The sequence below is a fragment of the Culex quinquefasciatus genome, chromosome 3 (assembly GCF_015732765.1).
Source record: "Culex quinquefasciatus strain JHB chromosome 3, VPISU_Cqui_1.0_pri_paternal, whole genome shotgun sequence".
In the NCBI taxonomy this organism is placed as follows: domain Eukaryota; kingdom Metazoa; phylum Arthropoda; class Insecta; order Diptera; family Culicidae; genus Culex; species Culex quinquefasciatus.
In genome coordinates, this window is record NC_051863.1 from 76,687,589 (window position 1) to 76,700,562 (window position 12,974).

General features: G+C 41.2%; 4 protein-coding genes across 11 annotated transcripts in view; 3 read left to right on the forward strand and 1 right to left on the reverse strand.

Moving 5' to 3' along the window:
* The first annotated feature begins 7 nt into the window (after positions 1-7).
* LOC119769001 (myb-like protein D) lies at positions 8-2,191 on the forward strand. The gene is made up of 3 exons (XM_038260872.1): positions 8-707; positions 946-1,100; positions 1,230-2,191. The coding sequence occupies exon 3, from the start codon at positions 1,232-1,234 to the stop codon at positions 2,189-2,191; it is 960 nt and encodes a 319-aa protein (XP_038116800.1). The 5' UTR covers positions 8-707; positions 946-1,100; positions 1,230-1,231.
* Positions 2,192-2,276: 85 nt separating this feature from the next.
* LOC119768851 lies at positions 2,277-5,882 on the forward strand. The gene is made up of 2 exons (XM_038260305.1): positions 2,277-2,321; positions 5,260-5,882. The coding sequence occupies exons 1-2, from the start codon at positions 2,277-2,279 to the stop codon at positions 5,596-5,598; spliced, it is 384 nt and encodes a 127-aa protein (XP_038116233.1). The 3' UTR covers positions 5,599-5,882.
* A 2,709-nt stretch (positions 5,883-8,591) lies between these two features.
* On the forward strand, positions 8,592-9,493 carry LOC6033835 (polyadenylate-binding protein, cytoplasmic and nuclear). The gene is made up of 2 exons (XM_038260303.1): positions 8,592-8,717; positions 8,779-9,493. The coding sequence occupies exons 1-2, from the start codon at positions 8,713-8,715 to the stop codon at positions 9,320-9,322; spliced, it is 549 nt and encodes a 182-aa protein (XP_038116231.1). The 5' UTR covers positions 8,592-8,712; the 3' UTR covers positions 9,323-9,493.
* The window catches only part of LOC6033834 (synapse-associated protein of 47 kDa), a 48,212-nt gene continuing 44,717 nt past the window's right edge, over positions 9,480-12,974 (reverse strand). For all 8 annotated transcript variants that reach the window (XM_038260294.1, XM_038260293.1, XM_038260292.1 and 5 more), the window contains one exon: positions 9,480-11,743. In XM_038260294.1, coding sequence (XP_038116222.1) covers positions 11,607-11,743 — 137 coding nt within the window. In that variant the 3' untranslated portion in view covers positions 9,480-11,606. The remainder of the gene's footprint in view (positions 11,744-12,974) is intronic.

Genomic DNA, 12,974 nt, shown 5'->3' on the forward strand with positions numbered 1-12,974 from the left:
TTGAGTGCCCCTCGTTTTGAATGCCGTCAAATGACAGCACAAATACTTGTAACACGCGTTTTCTATCTGACCTTAAATAAACGAGCTTGCGCTCCATTCGGCCTCTTTTACCGCTGAACACCAAACGGGAAACATCGAGTTTTTCTGCTCCGCAAACCTATCCAAATCACAACCCTCATTTCTAAATCCCGGTTGTTTTAATTGGCGACGAAGGAGTGAAGAACTACGCGAGCGATTTTTTTTCTTTCGGTGGTGTATTTAATCGAACAGTTTTTTTTAATCAATTTTTCCTTTGCGGGATTGAAACGATCGTCCTGTTCGGGTGTACACGCATCGGGGAAGAAATTTGCTAGCCATTGTGTGCGAGTAGCGGCGGCACCATTTTGTTTTCTACAAACCGACGCCGAGTGAGCAGCAGCAAAAAACCGAGGATTCTGTCGGTGTGCCTGGAAGTGCGGTACCTGTTGGCCGGAGATTCGCATCGGAACGGTCGCAGCACGGCGAATTCCGTGGTTCGGGCGGCAAGTGGCACGATTTTGCGCGGCGTATTCCGGTGGATTTTTTGCTGATTCGGTGCGGTGAAGGTTCTGCTTTTTGCGGTGGTTTGGAGCGTCGGCAGTTCCGGCGGCATTTTTGGGACAAAGGAGAGCGTTCGTTGGCGGCGGTGACCAGGCGATTTGTTCTTGGACCGGGAGAAAGCAGCTTTGGTAAGCTAGGGCAATTGGAGTCAAGTGATCTTTTGCCAAAAATAATTTCAATAAAAAAATAATTCCTTAGCAAGTATCACTGAGGAGTTTGTGAGGAAAAATTCATGTGAGCTTATTAATCGACTAAAACCGGGTTGCTTTGTAAGTGTGTGTGTGAATCTTTTGTTCGTTTGAACAAAAGGTTTCGCCATTTTATTTATTGGATCACTAAGAGAGTTTTTCTTTTTCTTTAATTTAGTGAGGCCAAATCGCCACGGTGTAATTCAGCTGTTTGAGCCGGTGCACAAACTTTTGCTTCGCTGAACGACGTTTTCCTGTGCTGGTGCACGGTGCGCACGACGAGTTTTAAAGGAGGTTAAGTTTGCTTGCTGGCAAAGGCCGGGTGCGAGATCGGTGAGTAGCAAGCTTTTCTTTGATTTGATCCCTGGATTTGCAGTAATAGAGATTTTTGTGTGTTTTCTTTTATTTTTTTCTTTGGGAAATTTGGAATTTGATTTTTTTTACCTGATTTTTGATATCAAGACATGGGTTCGAACGGGTTAGCTACCTCTATTGAGATGTTTAGGAAGGGTACGTCATTTACGGACTGGTCAGATCGACTGGCCTATACCTTTCACGCAAATCAAGTTGCGGCTGATCGCCAAAAATCGCATTTCATGACGATTTGCGGACCGTTTCTTTTTTCTCAATTAAAGCTGCACTACAGCAAAGATGAGCTGGATAAAGCCTCTTATGCTGATATTGTGTTAAAATTGAAACAAAAATTGGACAAAACGGAGCCGGACTTAGTCCAGCGCTTTCGTTTTAGTCAGCGAAACCAGCAACCTGATGAATCCAATGAGGATTTCGTGCAGGCGGTCAAGCTGCAGGCGGAATTCTGTGGTTTTGGTGCGTTTAAGGACGTGGCCATAATGGACAGAGTTCTGGCGGGTCTTCTTGACGGGAATTTGAAGGAGAATTTGTTGAAGGAGGAGGGGTTGACTTTGGACAAGATGGACAAGTTCATCACAACATGGAACATAGCAAAACGTAACGTGAATGCACTTAACAATCAAAACTCTTGTGCTAATTTTGGACAATTTAACTACCCTCCACCTGAAATGGTCAACCAAGTTCGAAGACCGGTGCACGAGAGGTTAGGTTCACATCCCTACAACAATAGACAACACTCAAACACACATAACAACTATTACAGATCGGGCTTCAATAGAAACAATAATAGATACAACAACAATAGATCGGGTCAAAATAATCATCAGCATCGCGCACAAAATACACATAACACACAACGTTCAGTCAGATTTCAAGGTGATAACCGTAATAACAATCAAAGAAACACAAACACAAACAACAACAACAGATTCAATAATCGAACTGAGAGGGTTAAGCCTGATTATTCTGAGACTGTTTGCGATTATTGTGGGAAACTGGGGCACATTAAAAGAGGTGCTTCACCTGGAAGAATTTGCGTCGTGATGCTGTGAATTTCGTCGAGATGGCGCGACCGGGAACCAGTGCTGAGAGGAGCTGGCGGATCTATTGGGGCGTATGAATACGAGGAGGATCCGAATGAGGAGACTTCGGATGCTGAAAGCTACTCCGAGTGGAACCAAGGTAGTTTACAATGCATGTGTGTGGAGTCCATTAATAAAATCAGTGAACCGTGTTTGATAAATGTCATGATTGATAATGTTTTCGTCCAAATGGAGATTGATTGTGGGTCTACTGTGACAGTGATTGGAAAAGTCCAGTATTTTAAACTTTTTGACAAACCTTTGAACAGGTGTGATAAGCAACTTTTGGTGGTTAATGGTAATCAACTCAAAATTGAGGGAGAAACAGATGTTTGGGTTAAACTTAATGGTTTCAAGCATAAATTGAAGTTGCTTGTGTTAAATTCTGATTTCAAATTTATTCCGCTTTTTGGCAGGAATTGGATGGATGTTTTCTTTCCTCAATGGAGGCAATTCTTTTCAAACAAGGCAAATATTGATGAACAAGTTAACAGCGTGAGTGTGCAAAATAGTGATCAATGGATTGAGGAGATTAAACGAGATTTTCTCAGGTTTTTGTCAAGGATTTTTCCACCCCAATCAAAGGATTTGAGGCGGAATTGGTTTTAAAAAGTGATGTCCCAATATTTAAGAAAGCTTATGACGTTCCGTACCGTTTAAGGGAGAAAGTTTTAATTTATTTGGATAGATTGGAGGAAGAGAATGTGATCACTCCAATTGAGGCCAGTGACTGGGCATCTCCGGTAATTGTTGTTATAAAAAAAGATAATAAGATAAGGCTTGTTATTGATTGTAAAGTGTCAATTAACAAAGTTTTGGTGGCTAATGCTTACCCTTTGCCAGTTGCTAGTGATCTTTTTGCTAAATTGGCTAATTGCAAGGTTTTTTGTTCGTTAGATCTCGAAGGAGCTTATACTCAACTTGCATTATCGGAGAGGTCCAGGAAATTCATGGTTATCAATACAATTAAAGGGTTATTTACATACAATCGTTTACCACAGGGGGCTTCTCCTAGTGCGTCTATTTTTCAGCATATTATGGATCAAATTTTGGGCGGAATTGAAAATGTGTTTTGCTACTTGGATGATGTTCTGATAGCAGGTGAAACTGTTGAGGGTTGCAAAAGCAAATTGTTGATTGTTTTAGAAAAACTTGCAAAGGCAAATATTAAGGTGAATTGGGAAAAATGCAGATTTTTTGTTACAGAACTTCAGTATTTGGGACATATTATTACGGACAAAGGTTTATTGACCAGCCCTGACAAAATTTCAACGATTCAAAAAGCAAAAGTGCCTACAAATGTACATGAACTAAAATCCTTTTTGGGTTTGATTAATTATTATAATCGTTTTGTTCCAAATTTATCTTCCAAGTTGTACCATTTGTATAATTTGTTGAGGAAAAATGTGAGATTTGTTTGGAGTCATGATTGTGACAAAGCTTTCAATGAAAGTAAACAATCTCTCATTTCAGCCAATATTTTGGAGTTTTATGATCCTTACAAGCCTATTGTGGTAGTTTCTGACGCATCAGGTTATGGCCTGGGTGGAGTGATTGCTCATGTTGTTGATGGTGTTGAAAAACCCATTTGTTTTACATCTTTTAGTTTAGATGACGCGCAAAAGAAGTATCCTATTCTTCATTTAGAGGCTTTGGCTTTAGTTTGCACTATTAAGAAATTTCATAAGTACTTATTTGGACAAGAATTCATTGCTTACACTGATCACAAGCCTTTGCTTGGAATTTTTGGCAAGGAAGGCAAAAATTCAATATTCGTTACAAGACTCCAGCGTTATATTTTGGAACTGTCCATTTATAAGTTTGAGCTTCGGTACAGACCGTCTGCTAAGATGGGAAATGCGGATTTTTGTTCGAGATTTCCATTGAAGCAGTCGGTACCAGCCGAATTGGATCAAGATTTCGTTAGGAGCATTAACTTCAGTAAAGATTGCCCAATAGATTTTGTTTTGGTTGCTAAGGCGACAACTGACGATGTTTATTTACAACAAATTTTAAGCTATCTGCGTGATGGTTGGCCAGCAAAGGTAGACAAACGCTTTATGGACGTATTTGCAAATCAGAATGATTTGGAAGAAGTTGAAGGGTGCTTATTGTACCAAGACAGGGTGGTGATACCACGTGTAATGCAAAGCGGGATTTTAAAACTTTTACACGCCAATCACGCAGGGATAGTAAAAATGAAACAATTGGCACGAAGACAAGTCTATTGGTTTGGAATCAACAAAGATATAGAAAACTATGTTACGACATGCGACGTTTGTGGTAGTATGGCAGTGGTGCCAAAACCGAAATCTTTGTCTAAATGGACGCCAACTACCAGGCCTTTTAGCCGAATTCATATTGATTTCTTCTATTTTTCACATCACACTTTTCTACTAATTGTAGATTCGTACTCAAAGTGGTTGGAAGTAGAGTGGATGAAGCATGGCACGGATTGTGCAAAAGTTTTGAAGAAGCTGGTTGCTTATTTTGCTAGATTTGGGTTACCGGATGTTCTGGTATCGGACGGTGGTCCTCCTTTCAATTCTCATTACTTTACTTCTTTTCTTAGTCGGCAAGGAATTAAGGTAATGAAAAGTCCTCCTTATAACCCGCAGAGCAATGGCCAAGCGGAGAGACTTGTAAGAACTACTAAGGACGTTTTGAAAAAGTTTTTGATTGATCCGGATTTGGATAATATTGATTTGGAAGACCAGATTAACTTATTTTTGATGAACTTTAGAAATAACATACCGACGAGTACAGGGCAATTACCCTCGGAGAAAGTGTTCTCATACAAACCAAAGACTATGCTAGATTTATTAAATCCTAAAAGTAATTATAAAAAACATTTATCTGTTCAGCATGCCTCTGATGATAAGGTACAAGTACCTATAGTATCTAACAAAAAGTCATCTGATGAGTTAGATAACCTGACGGCAGGTGATACCGTGTGGTATAAAAATAACAACAAAAGCATTTCAAAGAAATGGATTTTGGTAACTTTTCTAAAAAAATTCTCTTTGAATACGTTTCAGGTGTCGGCTGGAAGCGCGGTGTGGCTAGCGCATCGCGATCAGCTTAAACCACATTACCAGCAACAAGGCGAACGGCCGAACCTGATGACGCCGTTCGAGAAGTCTACGCCGGACGCGGCAGTGGTGGATTTGGACGTTGAGATGCTGAATTTAGACGAAGATATGTTGGGGGCCGGATACGGCGGAAGCGGCTTGTTCCGGGGTTTCCCGGAAGCTGCAACGGCACGATCCAGAAGCCGGAAGCGAGACGCATCCGCGGCGGAATTGCCGGCGGTCTGCCTTCGGCGCTCGAAGAGAAACAGGAAGCCTGTTTCGAACAGTGAATTCATTTATGATTAATTATACATTAACAGAACACTTTGTTCTTTCAAATTAATACAAACAGTTGAATTAGATTTGTACTTGATACAGTTTTCTTTATATCCATTTATTTGTTATCATTTATCTATGAGTTCGATTAACTTTAGTTTTAAGCAAAGGGGGGAGGACTGTTGAGTGCCCCTCGTTTTGAATGCCGTCAAATGACAGCACAAATACTTGTAACACGCGTTTTCTATCTGACCTTAAATAAACGAGCTTGCGCTCCATTCGGCCTCTTTTACCGCTGAACACCAAACGGGAAACATCGAGTTTTTCTGCTCCGCAAACCTATCCAAATCACAACCCTCATTTCTAAATCCCGGTTGTTTTACTTTTCAGGTTCCAGGTAAGTATTTTAACAGGTTTCAATTCCGGCAGCAGCGGCAGCAGTAACCTTTTTCTCCCCACAGCAGGCAGAACTTCGATGGCGGAAACCTTTTCTTTGCAGGGCGAACCAAACACCAAAAAGCGCACGAGAAAAGGCGGATTCAACCACTTCAGCAGCAGTCAACGGGTAAGTAATACAGGTAAGTATTTTCTTCTTTACAGGTACACAGAAACGATCTTTATTCGCGGAAAACTACAATTTTATTCCTTCCGATCGAGACTTTATTCGCTAAGTCCAAACGTAAACAAATTCCTCTCAAGGAAAAGCAACGCGATCCGGCCGCGACGACGATTTTATTCAACTGATAATTTGGCCCAGGCAGTGTGAAGAGGAATGCAGAAAAACGGTGCAATTGTGCGCGTGATCGCGACGATCAAGACTACCACTACCACCACCCTGCCGTGTATGTACGCAAATTATAGCAAGAGAATTTATGCTACACGGCAGGGTGGCGAGTCAATTTTACTCTGCAACCAAACACACAATAATTATATGGTTTTGAAGTTTAACAAAAACTGTATGCATATAAGTAAATTTAAAGCGCGTATTTTTTTGTTTTTTTTAAGAAAAGATTTTTTTAAAGGCCACGTGGTCAGCCGTCGACCAGCCCCCCACCCCCCCATGGCTTTTCATGGTTTTTTTCGATCGGATTTTGGACCCCCTCCCCCCCCCTAAGGAGACCACGTGGTTTATGCACGACCCCTTACTCCACTTCCGTGTATGCCCATCCATATCTCTCTTATCTCGTCTCAAGGCGCTCTTACAAATCCTATGTAGAGTCTTTCATCACTCAGATTGCATCAAATTTAGGGTATTGGAACCATTTGCTATTCCACTCGCATATGAGCGCATAGGGTTAAACCGCGCCCAGATTCGCGTTACTTTTGATCAGGTTTATCATATGCGGCCCAAAGTGATCCCATGCGAATGCGTACCGATAATGAAGATGGCCGACCGTCATAACGTGCTCTTCCTCACAGTACCATCGTGGGTCACTTCTACTCCAACGGCCGTGTCCGTACGAACTCCTTGCAGTTTCTTTTAAACTCGTTGATGTTGCTTGTCGCCTTTGCATTCTCTGGAAGCTGGTTGTAAAGTTTAAATCCTTTGTAAAACAGCGAGTTCTGCGTGCATGCCTTTTTCCAGTTCTGCAATCTGAGATCGTCAGCTCCTCTAGTGTCATGCTCATGGATATCTCTTCCGCATACCATGGCTTCCGTCAAGTATTGTGGCGCCATCCTTTTTTCATACGATAAACAAACACAAGGGTATTATACTCGATTCTTTGCTTTACCGACATCCATTGCAAACATTCGAGCATGCTCCGTCGAGGCGTCAGTCGATCACACTTTAGTATCAGCCGCATTATTTTGCTTTGTAGTATCTGCATCCTTTTCAGTTGTCGTTGTGTTCCCAGAAACAAGATCGATGAACAATAGTCAAAGTGAGGAGCGATGAGCGAATTGTACACCTGAACTTTCGTCTCTGCCGTCAAGTAGCGATTGATCCTACACAGAACACCAAACTTCCGTGCTGCCTTCCGAATAGTATAGTCAATATGTTCGTTGAAATTCAACTTTTCGTCCAACATGACTCCGAGGTACTTCATCGTCTCAACCCGCTCCACAACTCCTCCATCCATCTGTACACACCGTCTGCAGTCGTTGGTTTTCCGTGTCGTCACTACCATGCACTTCGTCTTCGCGATGTTCAACTGCAGCTTCTTCCATTTCAACCATTCCGTGAATCCTACTAGCTCTTCGTTCATGATGTCAAAGCACTCGTCGAAGCTGTCACCAATCACAAACAAAACTGTGTCATCGGCGAACAGGTTCACCTGTACTCTCCTCAGTGCCTGTTTAATGTCGTTTATGTACAGTATGAACAGTAGTGGGCCTAGCACGCTTCCTTGCGGTACTCCGAGCTTGACTGCTGTTTCTGATGACACCGCGCTATTGTACCTTGTCACTTGCGTCCGGTTCTCCAGGTAACTTCTGAACCATTTTAGTACCGTGCCCCGTATTCCACTTTTCTTGAGAACACCTATTAGTTTCGTCCGGTCCGTGAAAGTTGGTGGTGTTTTGCGACGATTTGGTTGGTGCCTCGTCGTCGCTTGCTGCCGAATTCACAAAATCAGCTCGTTTTTGGCAGCTTCGATTCTTGGTCGAATGGTCGCCGCCGCAATGGAGCATTTCCATTCGAACAGTTTTTGCTTTTTTCTACAATGTATTTCTTATGTCAAAAACTGCTCGACTGCTGGTGCTCCAATGAAGCATTTCGCTTCGATGTTCTAGTTGATTGTTTCGCAAGCTTGTGTTTTGTGCTCACCTCCGCAGGTTGCACAACGACTCTTGATGAAACATTTCCTTCCACCATGCCCAAACTGCAAGCAGTTCGACCATTGCGTCACGTCACGGTGCACTGGACGATAACGTTCGAACATTAAATTAAATTTAAATTAAATTTTTATCTTTTTTATGGAGAATAACAAGGATGAATATAACCTCTGACGGATAGTTCTGATTTTGTGTGTACGATGAATTTGGTGCCCTCTGATCTCTTCTAATTTAACGTGCAATTTCAGCGAGCGTCGTTTTTTGTCGTGACGTTTCTGGAAAAAGATTGTGGAACTTCTTTCGAAATTTCTTCGACTTCTCCGCTGTAGCCGGTTAAATTTCTCCCGACTTAATATTTGAGTATTCAGAATGAGGTAATTATCTTCGATTTTAACTGATTGTAGCAAAATAACATCCGATCGTTTCCCTTCCCAGCCGCCCCTCCTTGAACTCCTCGCTGGAAAAAACTGCGACCAATCTAACGAACCTGTTTGTGAAGAATCTGCACGAAGCGATCGACGACGGGCGCCTCCGGGAGGAGTTTTCCCGCTGCGGGCTCGTGACCTCGGCCAAGGTGATGCGGCTGGAGAATGGCGTGTCCCGCGGGTACGGCTTCGTTTGCTTCCGCACTCCGTACGAGGCCCAGCGGGCAATTTTCCTGATGAACGGGCGGATTCTGGACGGCAAGCCGCTGTTTGTTGGGATTGCGCAGAAAAAAGAGGAGCGCAAGAAGGTGTTGGAGGCGCAGTTCCGAAAGGGGAAAACCGAGAAGGAGCTGCAGGAAGAGACCCGGCAGCGAAAGCTGGCGCTCGTGCAGGCCATGGGGATTGGGTTTCTGTATCCGAAGATCTTTGCAAAGATTGAATCGGTAATGATGGAGTTGGGCGAGGATGACTTGGGGCGCATCGCCAGTTCGGCGAGCCTGACCAAGCAGAAAATTACGGAAGCGGCCAAAGTCGTGGAGGCGATTGGCAAATAGAGAAGCATTGTGAGAAAAGGGTTTGGGGAGGTTTTCAGGATTACGCGTAACTTCTTTTTAATTTGTTTGACTTTTGTTAACCCTTTGATGACCGGACAGTGTCCACTCATGATGTTGATATCGAGGCATTCGATAGAGTAAATAAAACTAGAATGACTAATGTTCACAATATCCCTCTGTTTTTATTTATTCACTGTTTATTACTGATTTCTTACACATATTAATGCTTAATATTCGGTAGTATATCGTAATATGTATATATTTGTTTGAATTTATTAAACAATCTTATTTTCAGTTATGAATTAAATACAGAATAGAATGTATCATTGTATCTTTTTTTTTGTTTTCTTTGTCAGATTTTTTTTCGAGTAGAGTAAAGGGGGTGGAAAATTAACGCAGAATTGAACGGAAATACGGTTGAACAGAAACAACGTTCTCGATCGATCTCGACGGCGCGAGTGGCCAAGTTTTCCACAACAAACGCTATCGGTTAACACTTTGCCAACTCATTTTCCCTTTGGACTACATTTCAACGAACGCAAAAAATGAAACTGTTTTTATTTTTCTTTTTTCTACTAACGAGTAGCAGCTAAACAACCGTTTTATTTTTTTTACAGCGCGCGACTTTCAACTGAACATTTCTGTCTGTGGGAAACGAGTCGAGTTGTTCTGTTAGTTTTGCCTCTAAGTTAGTGTTTTTGAGTGTGTGCGGTGTAATGTTTTATTCTTAAAGTTTTTTTTTATTCTGTTTGATATCGGTGAATTTCAGTTGTTTTTTGTGTGTTTGTGGGTGCGTTTTGCAATGTTTTATGTGTATTCTTTAATTTGCCCATTATTAAACGTTATTTTGCTCTCTTTCTTTTTGTTGTTGTTAAACTGTGTGAGTGTTTCTTACTAATCTGAGGAATATATTTTTGGAAGAGTTGTAACAATGAATAATGGCTCCGATCAAGTGTTCGAATGTGGAATGCGAAAAGAAACCCCGTTCGTGACGACCACGCACGTGGTTGAGTAAAAACGGACTGAACGCGTGACTAAACTGGTTATGCACGCTCACTGGGCGCGCGATCCTGGACTGATTCGGAAAATGTGAACAAACTAAAACAGTCGATTCGATGCATTAACTAATCTCTTTTCACGATGTGAGTACGAATTGTGGCAAAAGTCCATTATTGATTAGTTTAAGCACAGATAAACAGACGTAAATCTCTTTAAATCCATCAATCAACAGTTTAACGGTCAATTTGAATGTTGTGAAACTCGCCACGGCAAACTTGAGTTCACCACAGTTCATTTGAACGCGTTGGACAGTTATGCACTCACTCAAACTACCTATCATACTTTTTTTGTGAGCTCACAGCAAGAGGACTCTAGCAAGCAGTGACTGATAGATGTTTGATAAAGATATTAAACAATTTACGTGTGTTTGTCTGTGGCTCACGTTTTACCTATGCTTACATGAAATAGTGCTAGACTAGGTAAATTTAACTATCCTTTCATACAATATTTGTGTTTGTGTTGCAAACTGCTCCAAATCAAATAAGTTGGAGAGTATTTCGGGATGAGATTGTAAAAGAAATGAAATGTTGTAGTTTCCTCTGTACCTTACACTTCATGGTTCCAAAGATATTTCAGTGGAGGTAATATTTTCCAAACATTTTTTTTATTCATCTGTAAAGTTGCTTCGACCTTCTACGAGCGAAGAACGGGAGAAGGACCAGTGCAGTGCTCTACCGCTAAGGTGCGTGAGTAGATTAGTTTATTTGCCAAAAGGGCATGCAAATCGCAAGAGAATGCTGTAATCATCATGATTATTTATGACTCTGTATAAGAGCCTGTGATTCAATTACTTTGTAGCTTGATGATCTTCACAGTTTCATTCCATACAAAGGATTACTAAATCACTCAAAGAATAGTTGAAAATCATCATGACCGTGACACCATCTATATTTTCATACCAGCAGCCTCTCGATGCACTCTATCGTCATATTGTGCCATTTCATGCAATGTTGCACGCAAGATAACAAACAATTTCATTGAAGTTTGTTCGAAAAGATAGATGGCACTGATTTTCTTGCCACTGAATGATTCAATTTACTTGAAATAATCACAACAATTTAAATATTTTGAAATCTTTAAAACCTAAATCTCTTACCAATATGATCGTCACGCAAAGATACATTAACCAAACTCCATCACATGCCGCGCGTCCCACACACCCTTGCCCTTACTTATTTACAGTGCAGCTCATCACGTTACAAAGCAACTGATTGAAGCACTCGTTTTATTTCAGGTCCGTCTCGTCGTCGTCGAGCAGCTCGTCGACGTCCTTTTCCCAGTTGGTCGTGGAGCGTTCCGCACCGTCGGCGACCACCTCAAAGTCCTGCAGCTCCGCCTCCAGATCCTTTTCCCATTGCTCATCTGTGTGAGGTTTGGTTTTCGTGTTACATTTTTTTTATTTGTTGAATTGTTTGGGGAACGAACAGAAAATTTGTTTTTAAATATTGAAAAATTACACGGATAGAAACAACGAAAATCGACAGAGCTGTTGTGGGGAAAAGCAGATTCGCTGTGTAATGTGGGTAACAATTTCGGTTTCTCTTACTGTGGCTATAAAGCACTGTCCTGCAATGAAGCATATTTTTTTGTCATCTATTATTGTACTATTTAGTCTACCCATATCTATAGTTTACACAAGTTTTCCAAACACAAACCGATCGTCTTTTTCGGGAAATTAGTCCAAACTTAGGTGCCCTTGTAATGCGCGTAATTCAACAGACGGGTTTGAATTTAACCAATTCTTTGAATCTTTTTCCCTATTTGTTAGTGCCGGACCATCGTCGTGCACGCGGTCGTGAACAGTTGATTTTTCTTTTTGCTAGAGTATGTACAATTTATATTTTTCATAGGTTTTTAATTTCCTCTTACTTTTTTTTGCATCCTACCCCACTTTATATTCTGTTGAAAATCTCGTTGAGTTTCGCTCTTCGGTTAAAATAAAGACTTGTCTGTGAGTTTGTTTTTGTGTCTGTGTTTGTGTGTATGTGTTTAACTTCTACTTCGATCCGGCCCGCTAGTGTTTCCCTTTCTCTTTTCATTGTGGTTTAATTTCAATTAATCACAGCTTATTTTAATTGCCTTAAAATTTATTTGTCTATACAGATTATTGCATTATATAACTTTTGCTAGAATATCCTCTTTTTTGTCATATTTAAATTGAATTACGGTTGCAGAAAGCAGAGAAGATAGAGTTGTGTTGTTTGAAGTGGGGTGATTAAGCCGCATGATGTTGCTCTTCGTTGTCCTAATAAGTAGGACTTGAAATGTTTTTTTCTCTCAGTGGTAAGTAATGTTGTGCTCTGTTGGCGAACTGTCACTTCCAGAGCACCACATCACTTACCTCTTCTAAAAAAAAAGATGTTTTATGGTTAACAAATCCTCTGATTACAGCGCAACGAGAGCAACATTAGCGGCTGTTGAAGAAGTGCAAAACATTGAAAATGAACGCAAGACTAACGCAAAAAATTTCAACGGTTCCGTCACCTTGCTTTTCTGTACACGCGCGCGCACGGACATCAATTTGCCAAACCCTTCCCCAAGTTTTTGAAGGATTTTTATTCCAGGGCTAGGGATCATTTTTTACACTTTGTGT